A 20,050-nucleotide genomic window follows, 5' to 3' on the forward strand; every position below is an offset into this window, starting at 1 on the left:
GAAAGAACCTGTGAAAAGGTTAGAAGAATCTACTGGGAGAGAATAATGGGTAGCATGAGGGAATTTAGGAATGTGGAGATATTCTGGGAGATATTCAGGGAAAAGAGAAGAGGTGGAGAGAATCAGGCAAAAGGTGGAGATATTTTGGGAGTGAATCATGGAGAAATCAATGGGATTTAATGCTTGATGTAAACTCTATAAATTGAGGCATAGCCCTAATGAGAATTTGCTGGTTTTTGAGTATCCATGCCTACATTAATCTTTTTGCTAATTATTCACTAATTACGTCCTAATCATTTCTTAATCACTTTGTTAATCATGTTGATTCTAGTGTATGATCCACCATAGCTCATCATTATGCTCAAATTTCAACATGTAGTAGGGGATTGAGAGGATAATCACTCGTATGGAACATAGGGGCAATTCGATTAAGTACTTTGTGAGAGCATTGAAATTACTAGGGAAATTGAATGCTCTCCCCCAAACCATCAGTAGGGGAATGTATTAACTACTTTGTGAGAGCATTCAATTGCAGATGTAGACAATAATCAGGGCACACCTAGCGGCCAAAACGTATGCAAAGAAAACCAATAGTTGGAGAAATTAGGAATTGCATATACCAAATGCATGTAGAGCCTGCAAATGTTTATTGCTATTAGGGCTTGCATATAGCCCAATCAATGGCATTGCAAGTACGTTTAACACAAAAACAAGAAATCGAGCACTCTTATATGAAGTAAATGCAGGGCAAAATAGAAAGCAATCAACGAAAAGCTCAAAGAAATCAGGCTTGTATTAGCACTAGTGAGGAGGAAGACCTCACCTCGTATGTTTCTACTCAAGACCTGTTGTTGCCGACAATGGAAGGGCTTCTCCTGCTCATTAGTGGACTGTTACTACTCAGAGAGGGAGTATCGGCGGGGCGAGCGGGGTGGGTGCTTCACCCGGTTGCTACTAAGCAATGGTGAGAGGAGAAGGAGGACACGTGCCCTCTCAAAGGAACCCACGTTTATGGTCTCCTGTCGCACGATGGGGTGACACGTACCCTCGTTTGCACACAAGGGCGCCCACCAAGGCCTTCCTGCACCCGCCATTTTGAAAAAAGCTCCGGATCCTCTGCAAACGTCCAAGTTAAGGCCAATATTTTTGTTAGAAGCTTGTGAAGGCCTAGCGTTCCCCGTACACTAGTCAAATGGTTGAATGGCCGCACTATGTGTGCGTGGGGAGTGGGTTTCTTAGGGGCACAAGAGTGGGCCCTTCACCCTAGTGCCCCATAGTGGCAATTGCTTCAACTTTTCCATGAAGATAGACATGATATGGCCTCCTACTCGAGCCAACACTGAAAGCGAGCAGCAGAAGTAGGCCAGTGTTTCATGGTGGTTATCATGGGAGAGCTGCCCCTCTGCCAGAGGGTGCTGTGCTCTTTCCCCAGCAAGAGTTTAATAGCCTGCAGCACACACTCTCTCTGGCAGACCCTCACCCGCCTGCCCTTCTCATCTTCTTCCCACCACTGCAATCAGCTCAAGAGGCCATCGCCATCTCTCCCCGGCACATTCCCTGCTTCATCTTCGACCATCCCCTCGAATTACATCTTGGGCACCTGTCGGTTCTCCTCTTCGAGACTTCCTCATGGTAAGCCTTTTCTGGGTCCTTTTTGCATTTCGATGGAAAGATTTTGATAAGCTTTCATGGGTATTTGTAGAAATTTGATAAGCTTTGATAGTCTCGTGCAATCCACTCGGAATTCTGCATTTCAGGATCGTCATGCCAAAACATGGTCTTGCGCTCCATATTCCAATATGGTCATGCAAAATGTGGCCTTTATCGTGGTCGAGTGCTACTTGCATTCAATATGGCCATGCAAAACTCTGCATTTTAGCATAGTCTCCTGCTATGTGCTTTCAATATGGTTGTGCGAAACTTGCATTTTGACATTGTCTCCGTGCCACCTGCATTTGATACGGTCATGTGAAACTCTGCATTTCAGCAGTCATGCGAATTCTTGTATCTTAACAGGGCCATGTGAAATCGTGCAGCAGGAAGGCAGCCCAAGATTCGTGCACAAGTTGCCACAAATGAAATTCGTGGCACAATTGCCAATGATGCTCAGTTGCAACAATTTGAAGCAGTGATCGGAATAGAGACCCATGTGCAACTTTCAACTGCCTCAAAGGCCTTCTGCTCTTGCCCTTCTCAATATGGGGCAGAGCCCAATACCAACATCTGCCCTATTTGCATGGGTCTTCCAGGATGCTTGCCCGTGCTAAATGCTAAAGTAGTAGAATGTGCCATCAAGCTGGGACTCGCTTTGGGTGCAGAGATAACTCTGAATTCCAAATTTGATCGAAAGCAGTATTTTTATGCGGATCTTCCAAAAGGATACCAGATCTCACAGTTTGATATACCCATTGCAAAGAATGGGACAATTGACGTTGATTTGCCGGTGGAATTTGGTGGTGGCCATCGCCGTTTTGGTATCACAAGAGTTCACATGGAGGAGGATGCTGGCAAACTTATTCATGCCGGAGGAGACCGCCTTTCAGGCTCACTCTATTCTCAGGTAGTAATCTCATGGATTTACATAGCTTGATAATATGCATTTGTATATTCTAAGGTGAACATGTATGGATAGTGCCCTCATCCTATTCTCAGGTAGTCATCTCATGGATATACATAGCATGTCAATATGTGTTTGAATTCTAAGGCGAACATCCATTGCTCTTTTAAGCTAATTATAATATTGAACTTTTCAAAAACTTACTTGTCTTTGCTCTGCGAAGGGTAAGTTTTCTTTACTCTTAGTAGAGAGAAAAGATTCTTTGCCTTGAAGTGTAGATTTGTAGCGTTATCAAAGCTAATACCAATGTAATGCACCTAGTGCAATTGTGTGTGCGCGTGTGTATTTTCAAGGGTGCTTCTTAGTAGTAAGTACCATTTAATGCGCCTAGTGCAATTGTGTGTGCGCGTGTGTGTGAATGTTCAAGGACCTGGCCTGCCATCGAGCAGCCTCATCCTGACAACAGACTATCAACATCTCTAGCCTTCTTGTATCAGTGATCACACATGATGGACATCTTGGATGGGCCCTTGCCTGACATATAGGGTTGATTGACTGTTTTTATTCAGCTCTCCTATATCCCATCACTTATGGTACCCTATACCTGGCATAGTAGGATCTAGATTTTTCATCTTGTATAATCTCAGAGTTTGAGATCTTAGCTTTCAATTTTTAGGTTTAGTTTGCTGTTGCTTTATCTTATTTCATCCATGACGAGATTTCATTGCCACTATGTACACATCATTTTCGTCTCATAGACCCTTTTTGAAGACGTTAATATAACCTTCTTTCTTTCTTCTCTCACACACACACACGCGCGCGCGCACATTTTTTTTGTGAAACCACTGCTTCATTAAGGATTGTATGGTACATTCGTAGTTGTCCCAAGGTGGGACAACTACTACTCAAATATCAGAAACAGTGGAAAAACACTTCCAGCTTTTGAGAGGAAAGATCTATTGAAACCGGCCTCTGATAGAAAACCAGAGTGCGGTAGACTAGCAGTCACCCGTCCACTTGTAGTCTAGATGTGAAAACAAAACAGATTGGAGCTAGAGTGCCCAAATCTGAAAACAAGGCGACACCTGTTGGCCCCAAAGCTTGGCGCCCTGCGGTATTTCTTTATTCAATTAAAATAAAATGAATGGCTGAGTACACCAAAAATCAGCCAAGAGATTACACCTGTATGTCCAATCTGACGGCCCACAAATCCTTCTTAGCACAGAGGATCTATGCACACAGATCTGTGTTCCACAATAACACACTGTGCCTCCCTCTGATCAGCCAAGACCACTAAGCAGGGCAGCCATGGGCATACATCTGGCATAACTCAAGTGCATGATACATTATCTCAGCTCATACATACATATGCTGTCCAAACTCTGTCTCAAGGGGCCAGATAACTCATATCTGCAACAGACATCAAGCAGTAGAAAGAGAGATAGATGAACAGAAACGGAGCTTACCAAATTCAGCTCGTGAAACAGCACTGGAGGAAGCAACGGTACCAATTGCCTCACAAAGGCATCAACATCTCTTCTCAAGGTTGGCCAATAAAAGAAAGTCTCCATTGCTTTGACCGTGGTGTCAATACCTCTATGACCTGCATACGGTGGAGCATGACTTTCAATCATAACCTTGAGTCGCAATGGCCTGGTAACACACAGTCTGCCATGCATCAATAAAAACCCATCTCTGAGAGTATAGTGCTCATGCCGCTGACCCTCAGACATCTGATCATACAACCTTTCAAAGTCCTCTGTAATATGCGGAAGCTTCGGAGAAGGATCGGTACTTCAAAACTCAGAAAACAGCACTCTTTTCGCGACGGAATTAACGCACAAAACTGAAAGACGATGTGCAGAAAAAGAGAGAGAAAGGGGAGATGGAGAAGGACACAGTATTGGGTCCCAATTACCCTCTGTAGGGCCCCCACCACGGATGGTGTATTTGCTTTATTAGAATGATGTAAAATCTGAAACAAATACAAAAGTACTTGACCTTTTCTTGGCTGGAAAACCTGCCCTTGACCTTCAGTCCTTCACCCCTTAGCTTTAGCAATGTTCTTGGCTGTCCTGGCCCTTGGTTGCTTGGAGCTCTTGGTGAATTATGAGATGACTACAATGAATTATGGGCTGGACTTTTATACTACTCCCTTCATGCAGTCGGCTGGCTTCAGGACAGCCCACGACTGAGTATTTTTAATAAAATACTCACACACTTTAATAAAGTGTTTTCACACTTGTAATCCCTGCTGTCCAGCCTGCGCATGCTCCTGGACAGCACCCTGGCTGCTGGGCATGCTGCGCATGGGTGTGGGACTGCCCCCCACACCTGGCCGCCTGCTGTTTAGGGTTTTAATCTCTGTCGGCTGCCTGTCCAGAAGCTTTGGAGCTGGCCGACAGCCCCTCCAGCCCTTGCCTTGGCTGGTGGGCAATATCTTGGGCCCTCCTAGCCCCTTGGGGGTGGTTGTAGCCCTATGGGCTGGCCCCATCTCTACATGCAAACTACATGCCTACAGAGGCCTGGCATCCAGTTGCAAACCAGATACTCAGCACATCTGACATCATTCCAGAGGGAGACTCACAGCGCGGACTGGCACTGTTTCATGTGCAGGACAATGCACATCTGACCTTGGACTCATGTGCAGGACGATGCACACCTGACCTCGGACAACTGAGATGGATCCCTGGCTGACTCGTCCCGGACTGGGCTCACATGGGACCAGTTCACCATCCCAGGTCCTGCACCTTCTGTACAGAAATGTCTACGTGGCATCCAAGTGCGGGATGCACGTGACATCCCCTTCTGCTTAACTTGACGGAAGCTGCATAGCCTCCAAATAATCCGTCAATAAAGCCGGATAGTCTTCGAAAAATTCTTTGTCGAGCCATACCGCTTCATGAGTTCCTCGGTCCTGAAACTTCGTGAGAAACTGTCGTAGTCTTCGGCCTGAGCCATGCTTGAAACGGTGCAGAAGGATCTGTTCTGGAACCATTACTTCTGCTTCATCAATGATGTCTGGTTCCGCTTCGTCTTTGACCTCTGAAGGGGGTGGACCTGCATATGGCTTTAACCAACTGACATGAAATACATTGTGCATAGTCCAACTCGGAGGTAGCTTTAACTGCATAGACACCTCATTAATCTTTTTCCGGATGGGGAATGGTCCGAAGCTCCTGAAAGACAACTTTGGGCATCGCTTGCTCACCTGCTTTAATCTTTGCTTCATAATCCGAAGATATACCCAATCTCCTTCCGAAAACTTCATGTTCCTTCGGTCTTTATTGGCCTGTCGAGTGTAGGCCTCTTGCGCTTTAGCCAATCTGTCTTTAACGGACTCTAGGATCTCCTGGTAAGACTCCGTCACTCTGTTCACCTCCGGTACTGAAGACGAAGTCCTGGTTAACAACGACTGGAAAGGTCTTCCAAACGCTGCCTCATATGGAGTCCTGCCAATAGCTGAAGAAAAAGAGTCATTTAAAACAGCTTGAACTAAAGGCAAAAACGATTCCCACTTACCTTGCTGATCGTGGACATAACACTTCAGCACATCAAAGGCCAACTGGTTGTATATCTCTGTCTGGCCATCTGTCTGTGGGTGGAATGCACTGGAAAAATTCAACTTAGTACCAAAATTATCAAACAATGCCCTCCAAAAATGACTGGTAAACTTGGCATCTCGGTCTGACACTATGGTCCTAGGAATCCCACCAATCGGGTACCAATGCCGAATGAATAGCTGGGCGACATCCTCGGCGGTCACATTGGCCTTGCAAGGAATAAGCATCACAAATTTGCTGAACCTGTCAACAATAGTCAAACACTGTGTATTACGCTTACTCGGACTGGGAGGCAGATTTGTGACAAAGTCCATCGAAATGTCTTGGAAAGGACCCTCAGGAATTGGCAAAGGCTGTAACAACCCTATCTTCTTTCCACGAGGAGCTTTCACCTTTTGACAAATGTCACAGCGTTGTACATAGGTAAACACATCACGCCTCATCTTTGGCCAATAGTATTGCCGTTCTAATTTCTCCAGAGTCGAATTCATGCCCCTGTGACCACCTGTAATGGCGTCATGGGCATCATGGAGAAGAGCTGCCCGGAATGATTTCATGACACATAGTCGGCCTTTGTAGTAAAGCCAACCATCGCGTATCAGAAAATGGCATGGTCCTGTTGCATCCAATGCCTGTTCCCACTGTGTACCGAATTCCTCGGAATCCGCGTACGTGTGCTTCATGTCTTCTAGTCCTGTACCAACAAGGTCTAGTCTAGTGGTCTGAATCGTAGATACTTGTCCCTTCCTGCTCAAAGCATCGGCCACTGGATTGGCCTTTCCTGGAAGGTACTCAATCATGCCACCAAACTGCTGGAATATCTGACTCCAGCGGTGCTGTCGATCACTCCACTGTGCACTGGGCATCGTCTGAATCCAGCGCAATGCCTGATGGTCAGTGCGAACCTCGAAGTCACGGCCATACAGGAAATGTTTCCAATGTTTCAAGGCCTGAATGACTGCTAGGAGTTCACGATCATAGACTGAGTAATTCTTTTCGGCGGGCAGTAACTTACGAGACATGTAAGCTACTGGATGACCATTCTGTTGCAATACACCTCCAATTGCGATGTTACTCGCATCGGTGATCACCTGAAATGGTTCGTCCCACGAGGCAAGGGCTAGACAAGGCGCTTTTGACAAAGCCACCTTGAGGTTCTGGAATGCCTCTAACGCTCGTGGAGTCATTCGAATCTTTTGCCTCCTTGTTTTCACTCCCTTTAGCAGATCGGTGAGGTCTGCCGAGAGATCAGAAAACTTATCAATGTGGGTGGAATATGCCTGGCATATACCCACAAATGATCTAATGTCATAAGCAGTCTAAGGTACTTCCCAGTTAACAATCTCGGCCACTTTAGCCGGATCAAGTCGAATGCCTTCGGCACTGATTATATATCCCAAGTAATGTACCTGGAACAGATAAAATTTTGACTTCTTTTCATTGATATAGAGCTCGTTGCTTTCCAGGAACTTAAGGACTTTCTCCACATCAATGTCATGCTGCTCAACTGTAGCTGAAAATATGAGTATGTCGTCCAGAAATATGAACACACACACTCCGATCAACTCCCGGAAAATACGCATCATCATGCGGTTAAATCCAAATGGAGCTGGGGCGTTCGTCAATCCAAATGGCATAACCACAAATTCATAGTGGGCCCGTTCTGTACGGAAAGCTGTCTTGGGGATGTCTCCCTCAACAATCCGAACCCGGTGGTACCCACTCTTTAAATCCAGTTTGGAGAACACCTTAGCTCCATTCAGCCTCTCGAGAATATAGTCAATTCGAGGCATCGGGAATCTGCTCTTGATAGTCAGCTTGTTGAGTGCACGATAATCGACACACAACCGAGAAGACCCATCTTTCTTCTTGACAAATAAGATCGGTGCTGCAAATGGCGACACGCTGGGGCAGATGAAGCCAGCTTGCAACAATTCTTGGAGTTGGCGGTCCAACTCCGATTCCATTGCCTTAGACAGGCGATACGGAAACTTGCTCGGGGGTTCCGAGCCTGGGAGGAGGTCAATCTTGTGATCCTCCGGTCTGGACGGGGGAAGCTGGGGAGGGAGACTGTCCCGAAGAAAAATCTTCTGGAACTTTTCATGGAGGACCGAGTACTTCTCGGAAGCACTGGCCACCGTCTGGGCTGTCTGGATGTAAATCATCGCACACTGTGCGCCTTTCCTGACTGCTCGCTTAGCCTGCAAGTGGCTTATGAGCGGAAAGTTTGGAATACCTGGCTCACACTTAATGGTCACCGGGGTGTTTGACACATTCCGATCAATTTGGAACGTGTGCTTGTCCCACTTGACATCAGGAAGGAACTTGTGAAACCACTGGATACCCAAAATTATGTCTGCTCCTACAAGAGGGGCAACCATAAAGTCACGCACAAACTCTATGCCCTGAATCACTAATTTAGCACCTAGAGCTTCATACTTGACGCTCGTTGTCATGCCTGTGCTAAAACCCTCAACTTGTTTGTCCACCGGAGTGAGCTCGAAACGGGCACGCCTAGCGGCCTCTTCCGTGATCACATCCTCCGTGCTGCCGCGCTGTCAAACAAGACAACGACTCTCTGGCCACCTATGTAGCCAAAGGACTTGAGCAATTCGTTGCGCTCATACTCCTGGTCATGGGCGCCCTTCTACTTATCTTCGAGCTCCCGGCTAATAATTGCTCCAACTGAAGCACCGGGGGTTGAAGAACTAGGGGTAGCCACTGGGGTCTGTGTGGGAGCTGTGCTCACCACGGAAGCTGTGGAGGCGGCGGCGGCCTTTGGAGGCTTCTTCGGACAATCCCGAGAAGTATGTCCTTTTGTGTGACAAAAGTAACATCTACCCTCCTTCCTGTACTGAGAAAGCTCCTCAGCACTCAACTTGCCACCTGTCTTGCCTGCCTCCGCTTTTTGGTCTGGAGTAAGCTTAGACGCATTGTTCGAGTTCTTGGAGCCAGAGGCTCCCGGGCTCTGTCCTGGGGAAAACCCCGTCTGGTTCTGGCTTTTGCCCCCCGAAGCGTTAGCCTTGGGAGAAGCCGGCTGGGAAGTCTTGGGCTTGCCACCATTGTGTTTCATTTCTGCACTCTGCGCAAGCGAGAGTGCGTCCTCAAAGGTGGCTGGTCTAAACATACGCACCTCCCACTGGATTTGCGTGTCCAGGCCATACAAAAACTGCCCTTTCTTGTCCGCATCAGATAAGCCTAATTGTAGACACAAGGTCGAAATTCTATTGGCAAACTGAAGGACTGGTTCCGCATTCTGACGCGCACCCCTGAACTCGTCTTCGAGTCGCTCAAGGTAGTGGGGCGGTAAAAACCGCTGCGTAAGGTCACGGACGAACTCGTCCCACCCATAAGCTGCCATACCTGATCTGGTGTGGGCATGAGCCCACTGAGTCCACCAAGGAATGGCCTCACCTTCCAAATACCAACTGGCTAAGATCACTTTGTCAATATCTGATTTCCTAACTGCGGCAAAGTAAGCTTCAAATTGATGTAACCATGAATACAGAGTAGTGGGATCGAGTTTACCATTATACTTACTGAAGTTCATTTTCTCGGGAAAATGATTCGAGGGCGCCGCCGGTGTCAATCTGGCGTCCAAAGCTCGGAGGTAACGCTTGTGTTCCACTCGTCGCATGGCTTCGTCTTCTCGTTGTCGAATCTCCAATGCACGCATCTGCATCTCAAGCAAGGAGCTTGGCTGCGGCTGTGACCCCTCGAGAGGGTCCCTGTGACGAGGATCTGGTATCTGGGGTACGGAAGGAGAGGGAGGAGGAGATGGAAAACGCGACGCTGGAGAGCGAGAACGCTCCTCCAGAGCCAAAATCCGCGCCTTCTGCTCATCCAACTTGGTTGTCTAGTCTGCGATTGCTCGCATCATCTGCTGGAACATGTCTTGTACACTCAAGCCGGGTGCCCTAGCTGGGCTGCCTGGTGCACTCTGGTCCCATGGTTCTGGTTCTCTCTCGTCGCCGAAGTTCGCCATGGCGGGAAAATGCAGTTCCTTTCCGGAACGCAATTTGACCATCCACTATCTGTGTGGGAGACTTCCGGAGGCTTCCGGAGGCTAAAAACCAACCGTCCTTCGAGGGACAGGAGTCACTCCGAAAGGGGTAGTCCACCGGCGTCTAAAAACCAACCACACGAGCGAAAAAAATTTCTGGTTTTCTTTGCTGAATCTTTGTCCTTGAAGTAGGCTCTGATACCACTGAAATATGCGGAAGCTTCGGAGAAGGATCGGTACTTCAAAACTCAGAAAACAGCACTCTTTTCGCGACGGAATTAACGCTCAAAACTGAAAGACGATGTGCAGAAAAAGAGAGAGAAAGGGGAGATGGAGAAGGACACAGTATTGGGTCCCAATTACCCTCTGTAGAGCCCCCACCACGGATGGTGTATTTGCTTTATTAGAATGATGTAAAATCTGAAACAAATACAAAAGTACTTGACCTTTGCTTGGCTGGAAAACCTGCCCTTGACCTTCAGTCCTTCACCCCTTAGCTTTAGCAATGTTCTTGGCTGTCCTGGCCCTTGGTTGCTTGGAGCTCTTGGTGAATTATGAGATGACTACAATGAATTATGGGCTGGACTTTTATACTACTCCCTTCATGCAGTCGGCTGGCTTCAGGACAGCCCACGACTGAGTATTTTTAATAAAATACTCACACACTTTAATAAAGTGTTTTCACACTTGTAATCCCTGCTGTCCAGCCTGCGCATGCTCCTGGACAGCACCCTGGCTGCTGGGCATGCTGCGCATGGGTGTGGGACTGCCCCCCACACCTGGCCGCTTGCTGTTTAGGGTTTTAATCTCTGTCGGCTGCCTGTCCAGAAGCTCTGGAGCTGGCCGACAGCCCCTCCAACCCTTGCCTTGGCTGGTGGGCAATATCTTGGGCCCTCCTGGCCCCTTGGGGGTGGTTCTATACCTCCCCCATGCCCATACTAAAAATGCCAATGCAAAACCTTGCCCTGGGGTAGCCCTATGGGCTGGCCCCATCTCTACATGCAAACTACATGCCTACAGAGGCCTGGCATCCAGTTGCAAACCAGATACTCAGCACATCTGACATCATTCCAGAGGGAGACTCACAGCGCGGACTGGCACTGCTTCATGTGCAGGACAATGCACATCTGACCTTGGACTCATGTGCAGGACGATGCACACCTGACCTCGGACAAGTGAGATGGATCCCTGGCTGACTCGTCCCGGACTGGGCTCACATGGGACCAGTTCACCATCCCAGGTCCTGCACCTTCTGTACAGAAATGTCTACGTGGCATCCAAGTGCGGGATGCACGTGACATCCTCATCATGGGCATACTGCTCTTTCATTTCATCAAGCTCATGATGATAAGCAAGTGAAACTGCAGAGACCTGTGGCTTGCTTGACAAAGCATTTGCCACTACATTCTTTTTGCCTTCCACATGCACAATCTGGAAGTGAAACATTGACAAAAAGTTTGCCCAACGCATATGCTTCTCTGAAAGCTTAGTCTGCGTGAGGAAATAACGCAAGGTCTGATGATCTATCTGCACAGTGAAATCAGCCCCAAGCAAGTAGTGTTTCCAAGTAGAAAGAGCGTGAATTACAGCCAACATCTCTTTCTCATACACCTGTAAATGCTTCTCAGCATCTTGCAAAACTCTACTCTCATAGGCTATCACATGTCTCCCTTGCATGAGAACTGCACCAATGCTACTTCCACATGCATCACACTGGACAACAAAAGCCTTTCGGAGGTCCGGTAACACCAATACTGGGTCCGAAGTAAGCTTTTCTTTGAGCTTTTTGAATGCTGTAATTTCCCGATCAGCCTATCTAAACGGAGTTGCTTTCTTCGTCAAAGCATGAAGAGGCGAAGCAATTTCAGCAAAGTGCCGTATGTATCGCCTGTAATAGGAACACAATCCTAGAAAACTGCGTACATCATGCACAGTCCTCAAAGCTGGCCAACTAAGTATTGCTTCTACCTTGGCTGGATCCATACGGACTCCATGACCAGACACAATATGCCCCAAGAAATGTATCTCTTGCAAAAAGAACTCACTCTTCTTGCCATTAACCACCAACCTATGGTTTCTGAGTTCTGCAAACACAATGGCCAAATGCCTTCTATGCTCTTCCTCAGTTCGTGAATGCACAATCATATCATCAAAGAATGTGCCCACAAACTCTCTCTGAGGCCTGAAAATCCTGTCCATCATTCTGTTAAATGTGGCATGTGCATTTGTCAAACCAAAGGGCATAACCAAGAACTCATACAACCCAAACGTGGTTCGGAATGCTGTCTTATGCACATCCTCGAGTTTAATGCGTATCTGATGATACCCGCTTTTCAAGTCAATACGACTAAAAACTGTGGAGCCCTGTAAGCGGTCCAAGATGTCATCGATCCTCGGTATGGGGAATCGATTCTTGATGGTATTCTTGTTCAGCGCCCTGTAATCAATACACATGCGCCAAGAACCATCCTTCTTCTGCACTAAGAGCACAGGTGAGCAAAAGGGTGATGAGCTAGGCTGTATCAACCCTTTATTCAAAAGCTCCTGCACCTGACTCATAATCTCTTCCTGTTGGGCTGCACTAACACTGTGACATGTAGCGAGATGAGACCGTAGTAATCACAACCTTAGTCTACACTTAACTGCACTTAATGATGTTTAAGAGACAAACAGATATAGACAAGTATGTGTCAATGCAGTGCAGCTATATTAGATGAATGAATGATGTTACAATGATGATCCAAATGGATCTGTAAAGCTGAATATGCTGCCTATATGCTGTAAATGCGGGCTGAACTGCTGTCCACTCGTTCCCTTGTCTCTTGGGAAGGAAACGCTGAAGGGAGCTTTGGGAACAGAGGCTGAATACTGATGATATGCTGAAACGCTGACCTGTTGGGCTGAACTGGCTGCGTTTGATGATGATGATGGCTGATGATGATGCGTTAACTGAAGATGGCTGAGAGTGATGCGTTAACTGACTATGCTGATGGAGATGCGTTAACTTATCTGCTGCTGCTGATGATGAGGGCTGATGCTGATATGCTGAAACGCCAGATGATCCTGAGGAGGATGCGCTTCACTGATGATAAGCCCTCTGATGACTGAATGCTGCTGAATGCTTCTATGATGCGTTTGGAATGCTGAATGCTGAGATGAAGGCTGAAAACGCATGATGAACAGATGAGGATGCGTTTCCCTTTATAGGCGGGTACTGATGCTGGTCGGCCAGTATTGCTACAGTCGGCCAGCTGCTATATGTCCACGACTGCATAAATAATGCCAATCATAGCATAAATGCTAGTCGGCTGTCCCAAAACTGCCTATTAAAATGCATAAAATGCCTGAATAAATGCTGGTAAAATGCCTGATGATACCTGTGATGCTAATGATGCCATATGATGATGCCATGTCACTGTACACCTGACTGGTGTGCACGTGACAAACACGGTACGGCGGTCTATTCGGTGGAGTACTACCAGGAATCAGATCTATGGCATGATCTTCTGGCCTCTCAGGACGTAATTCTCCTGGCAATGACTCGGAAAAACAGTCTTGAAACCCACTTAAGAAATCAGTCCTGTCCTTATCTAGCATAGACAAATTAGACTTAGACTCATCATCTTGTGCATCCTTTACATAAATCAAGTACGCGGAAAGATGCTTTTTCATTACTGATGAAATCGCCGAAGCGGATACAATAGGAGCAGATTCCCCTTTGAGTTTTACATCCAATACATGCTCTTTCCCTCTATGAGTCAGAGTGATTGTCCTATTGTAAGTATCCACCACCGCATGTACCCTGTGGCACCATGGCATCCCCAACAAAACATCACAGCCATCCAAAGGCATGATGAAGAACTTCTTGCTGTCCACATAACCCTGCAAATGAAGCCGAAGCTTCCCAATAATAGGAGTAACGGGTTCTGCATACCCTGGACAAGCCATATTAGCCTCATGTAACGGCCCCATCTCCTCTGCGCGAATCCCCAATCGGCCAGCCAAATCTGGTGAAATGAAGTTGGCTCTGGCACCTGTGTCAAAGAAGATCAAAGCATTCTGATCTCTCACTTTGCCCCATGCCCTGCACAACTCTGTGGCTTCACCATCTGGCTGTTCCCCCACAAGATCAGGAACTAAGCCTGCAGAAGGTTTTTGTTTCTTTGGCTTGGGCTCTCCTTTATTGTTAGAGTCCTTTTGGGACTTTCTTTTGGGACAATTGAATGACATATGCCCCTCTTCAGTACAGTAAAAACACTTTTGAGCATCTCTCAAAGCCTGTCTTTCCTCAGAAGTCCTCTTGGGCATTGGCAACTTCTTATACTTTGTCTCTGAAGACCCTTTAGCATCACGAGAAGCATGCCCAAATTTTTCAGCTTTCTTGCTCAATTTCTTACTGCCTTTAAACCCAGATGAACCACCTGTGAGTAACGCATTAGCTGTCATAGCATTTTCAATCATCTGTGACATGTTCGTTACTCTTGTCTTTATACAATAATCTCGTACCTCCTTGGGCAGCCCACAACAATACTTCTCTACCTGCTCAGACAGTGGCACCGCACGATAAGAAGTCACTGGGAGTAGAGCTTCCCAAAACTTCTTGTTATAATCCTCCAAACTATCACACTTTGAAGCATCCAATTTGTGCCATGCGGTCATAACATCCACCTCAAATGTAGATGTGAGCCATACGGAAGAGAAAACCTGTTTGAATTGGACCCATGTGGTGGGTGCTATGCCCTGCAAAAGAAGAGTAGACCACCATTGCAAAGCATTGCCCTCTTGAGAAAAGTGGCAGCTTTCCTCACCTTAGAGGACTCTGTAATTCCCACCAGAAAAAGCAGCATCAAACTGCTGTAAAAAGGTAAGTGCTTTCAATTTATCCTTGGCCCCACTAAATGTGTCAAACTTCACTGCAGCTCCCCCTTCCTTGTAATCCTTCGCCTTTCCCATAGGCGTTAGATTATCATATGGAAGTGGCTTCGCAAGATTGCTGCCCCCAACATTCATACCCATCATTGGGTCAACATTTCCCATTCCCATGCCAGGCATACCATACATTCCAGCCATGTTTCCAAACATTCCGTTATGCATACCTGGCTGCATACCACCAAACATATTGCCTTGCATCCCAGGTTGCATGCTTCCAAACATATTTCCTTGCATACCGGACTGCATACCACCATACATATTCCCTTGCATGCCAGGCTGAAAATTGGCTCCAAAAGGCCCATACATACCCATGCCTCCCTGAGGGTAACCCCCAGTCATGGATTGGAACATCGAACCACCACCAAAATAACCTGGATGCATATTCTGCTGAGGAATAGGTGGGTGTCCATAGAAGGAACTCTGAGAGTTTGCACCATAAGCATGCTGCATATTCGGAAACTGGCCAAAAGATGGTTCCTGTGGGACGGCACCACTATGACCCTGAGGAAGATTCTTTGAACGAACCTTCTTCTTCTTTTTCTCGGACTCTGTGCGGGGCTCTGTGCGAGATGTCATAAATTCAGCAAATCTCTCACTCTGTGTGAGCTGCATAAAAGTATCCATAACACTAGCCAAACGATCTTTGAACCGAGCATCATCATCTTTACCATGCACATCTTCTGGCTGTGTTACATCCTCATAAGGTTCAACATCTGCAGCCTGTTCTCTTGCAAAAATATCCTCAGATACATCTCTCTCAGGAGAAGTGTCTTGCTCTTCTTCTTCATGATAGAAGTACTCATCCTCTGTATCAGACATGTTTGCTGAATTTTTCGGCGATGGCTTTCTTCAAAGCAACCACGAGCTCACCCCCTTCAGAAAGTTGATGATTGGTCCCGGCAACGGAACCTTGAAACCGGCCTCTGATAGAAAACCAGAGTGCGGTAGACTAGCAGTCACCCGTCCACTTGTAGTCTAGATGTGAAAACAAAACAGATTGGAGCTAGAGTGCCCAAATCTGAAAACAAGGCGACACCTGTTGGCCCCAAAGCTTGGCGCCCCTTGCGGTATTTCTTTATTCAATTAAAATAAAATGAATGGCTGAGTACAACAAAAATCAGCCAAGAGATTACACCTGTATGTCCAATCTGACGGCCCACAAATCCTTCTTAGCACAGAGGATCTAGGCACACAGATTTGTGTTCCACAATAACACACTGTGCCTCCCTCTGATCAGCCAAGACCACTAAGCAGGGCAGCCATGGGCATACATCTGGCATAACTCAAGTGCATGATACATCATCTCAGCTCATACATACATATGCTGTCCAAACTCTGTCTCAACCCTTGTCAATCTGCCAAACCCCTCCTCTCACAAGGGGCCAGATAACTCATATCTGCAACAGACATCAAGCAGTAGAAAGAGAGATAGATGAACAGAAACGGAGCTTACCAAATTCAGCTCGTGAAACAGCACTGGAGGAAGCAACGGTACCAATCTGTACTTGCAGGCACTTGTATCAACAACCCTGCTTCACATATGTGCATGTACTTGTCTGTACCCTCCTCCTTGTGTTCACTCTTATGCTGTCTTTGAAAGTACAGATCTGAAAAACAGCCCCGTATCCGTCTGTACTACCTCAGGATACGTGCCAAGAGTTGTACTTGCACACGCAGCCTGCTGTCCACACGTGTACTCGCCTGAATCAGCGTATTCAGTTCTGTCCAGCACCTGTACTGCGCCGCCTGCAGCTGTACTTGCTGTACCTGACTGTCCGTACACTGTACGGCAGTCGTACAGTGTTGTACTGCTGTTGTACCTGTCTGTACAGCCTGTACAAAGTCTGTGCGCAGCCAGTCCAGCAGAGAGATAGACCCGCAGCCTGTATCAGAGAGAGAGAGAGAGAGAGTGTACTTGCACAGATCTGGCCGTACAGTGCTGTACAGCTGATTTGCACTCAGAAAAACAGCAGCAGCACACCAAAATCTGCAGTCGACTTGCTCTTTAGCTTCTCCACGCTTGAGTACATGCGCTTGAGAACTCCACGACTCACTTCCCCAAAAGCTAGAGAGAGAGGGAGGAGAGAGAAGCACTACTCCAAAAGTGGAGTGGCCCTCCTCCCCATAATAATCCCTAGGGCCCCAAACTTTAAAAAGGTCCCTAGGGCCACTAAGGCCTAGGGGCAAACTTTAATAAACATTAAAGTTTAATGTTTCTAGTTCCCCCCTTCACACCTAGGGATGTCCACACATCTTAAACTCTGTCCGGGCACCCCCCCATGTGAATCATAAAATATTCCGACTCTGCAACCACCATGCCCACACTTGTACTGTTCCATTTTCACAGGGCCATGACATCTATGAGGTCAAAAGAATCTTGAAAATAGACCTCCTAAAAACGGAAAGCATATGATCTCCTCATAGCATAAAGTTAGCTGATTTCGTGCATTGTAGATCGTCCACAAAGCCCAATATCTGGTCCAAGAAAGGTGAAGAAAGGCGGTTGAACATCTAGAAGAATTTCTCCAAGTTGTTGTTGGGAAATTGCAATCTTAAGTGCTCTGATAGCGTGTCCAAGAGAGCACGAGAAGAGGGGCATCCTTGTAACAAATGAATAATTGTCTCTCGGCGATGAGAGCACCTCTTTACAAAAGGTAGGTGCAATGTTTCTCTTAGCTAAGTAGGTGCCAATCGGGAATGCACCCACAATGCATCTCCACAAGAAAAGTCGTTGTTTGAGAGGCAGTTTGCTCTTCCAAACTGTAGTCGAAGAGGTCTTCCACCAATGAAGAGGCTTGTTTACATGCCACAATTGATTTGCATGTGTTTGTATCCAAGGTAGAGAGAGCAAAGTTTTATAAGCTCTAGCTGTCGTGAGGTGATGGAAAGAGAAAGGAGAGTAACTTGGAAGTTGCTCATCAAGTTTGATGTCTCTTAATCTTTCCTCATCCTTAAGTGGAGGCACCGGTTGGACATGCAATATAGAAGTTACTTAATGCCACTATAAGCTTGGTGGAATAAGGCCAGCTCACAATCTGGCCTTCAAATGTTCCAAATATGATGTCTTGGTGGGAAACTATCCAATCCCGAAAAGCTCTTGTTTTCATTGTCGCAATCAAATGTGCCAACATCGAAGTCCAAGGTTGCTTTTGTTGAAGGAATTCAAAAAGTAGAGTTGCCTTTCTTGCAATGACATGGTAGCGAATATTGAGTATATTTAGGCCTCCGTGCATTTTGGGAGTGCATACAAGCTCTTTCTTGAGCAATCTAACAGTCTATCTGTTTTTGTCTGCCATAAACATTCTAAAGCTTTGGACATGAAAGTGTCAATATCCTTATTTGACAAGGCATAAGAGGCAAGTGGAATTGAACATAGTGTTAGAATTGTGCATCTCCGTGTTCTGGGGCTTGACCATTTATTTGGGTATTTTATTGTATTTCTCCTATTTATTTGTCTTGTGAGCAGTCGGCCAGTTGACTCATGCACTATATAAGGAGTTCCCCATTATTCACTCCATCCATTTCCCTTGCACATAGTTCAACATTCAGTTGCTGACCATTGCCATTGTAAAACTTTACTACTGTTATAAAAGGTGATGTTGTCCAACTCTCAATCTCCTTTGCACTCTGTAAACCGGCCTCGGTCTTTAGACTAAACCAAAGGGCGGTGCAAAAACAAACTTGCACACAAAACACTTCAACACCTTTGAGGACCAAGAAAAGGAAAACAAACAGGGAGAGCTAGAGTGCTCCTGCAACACGGACATCGATTGGCCCCAAAACGCAGTGGTGCCCCTTGCGGTATTTCTTTAATTGATTATAAGAGCTTTGATTACAATAAGGCTGGAAACTCAGTCGGCCGTCACAGTAGAACTCGTGAAGCCTGCAAAGACCCTGCATCATGGCTTCATATCCACTCGGCAACCACAAACAAGTCCAGCCATTGTTCACATCAAAAGACTCTCACACCCAGTTTACTGGCTATGGGTGCTACTTTGTCCTCTTCTCAGCTAGATGCTCTTATCCTCACCAAGCTTCCTCCGGATTATGATGTTATTTCTCGATCTTTGCGGTGCCAGATCACTTCCACTCAGTTGGATTTTGATGATCTTAGCTCCCTACTTTTGGAGGAGGAGTCCGTTCTCATCTCACAGGGTAAGTTGAAGGTGTTAGTCAACAGTTCTGACTAGGTACTTTCCTCAATTCAGAAGAAAGGTCGGAGGCGGCGTTTCTCTTGCGGGAAAAGAGGACATCTGTCCAAAGATTGTTTGTCCAAGAAGAAGGACAAGACCAAGGGTAAGGCTTCATCTCAGAGAAAAGGCAAAGGCACGACACAGGATAGTGATACAAATTCTAGTACCACTCCTAGGGCTCCTAGGGCGCCTCCGGCTTAGGAGATCCCAGATGGCGTGCTTCTCTAGTACACATGCAGTTTCCCCCCATGTGCTTCTAGCCAGAAGAGGTTTGTGGGCAGGAGAGGGAGCTGATTACAACTCCACCTATTGGTGCATGGGGACCATGATTCGGAGTTCCAAGCATTAGACATCTGGCAGGACATGGTTATCTTTGGTACAATAGAGATTATGAAGTGGATCTGTTCCAAGTTCATTGTTTGAGGCTTTTGGGACGTGATGTGTTCTGTCCATTGTTTTTGATTATGGGCGCGGTGTGTCGAGCAGCTCATCATCTATTTTTGGAGTTCACTGCACACTTGTGTAGGAATTCGTGGCCAAGCAAAGTTCCTTGCTGTTCGTGGTGGTATTTTGTTTCGAGAAAACAGGTTGGTGGGTGCTCTCTCCGAGGTGATTCCAGTATTCGCGATGCTGGAGGGTCCATGGTTGCATCTTCATCGACTTATCTTCTTCTGACTCTTGCACACTATGAGCTGCAGAGGGGATGTTAGAATTGTGCATCTCATTGTTCTGGGGCTTTACCGTTTATTTGGTATTTTATTGTATTTCTCCTATTTATTTGTCTTGTGAGTAGTCGGTCAGT

At 46.6% G+C, this 20,050-nt stretch overlaps 1 protein-coding gene across 2 annotated transcripts in view; it reads left to right on the forward strand.

The window, feature by feature from the left end:
• Positions 1-1,265: 1,265 nt before the first annotated feature.
• GATB (GLU-ADT subunit B) overlaps positions 1,266-20,050 on the forward strand; it is a 38,781-nt gene continuing 19,996 nt past the window's right edge. Inside the window, exons 1-2 of one of the 2 annotated variants that reach the window (XM_086778286.1) lie at positions 1,266-1,632; positions 2,037-2,560. In XM_086778286.1, coding sequence (XP_086634412.1) covers positions 1,374-1,632; positions 2,037-2,560 — 783 coding nt within the window. In that variant the 5' untranslated portion in view covers positions 1,266-1,373. The remainder of the gene's footprint in view (positions 1,633-2,036; positions 2,561-20,050) is intronic. The other variant, XM_086778287.1, reaches the window with a different exon arrangement.

This window comes from Cibotium barometz, chromosome 39 (assembly GCF_041138505.1).
Source record: "Cibotium barometz isolate CiBa-2024 chromosome 39, ASM4113850v1, whole genome shotgun sequence".
NCBI classification, from domain to species: domain Eukaryota; kingdom Viridiplantae; phylum Streptophyta; class Polypodiopsida; order Cyatheales; family Cibotiaceae; genus Cibotium; species Cibotium barometz.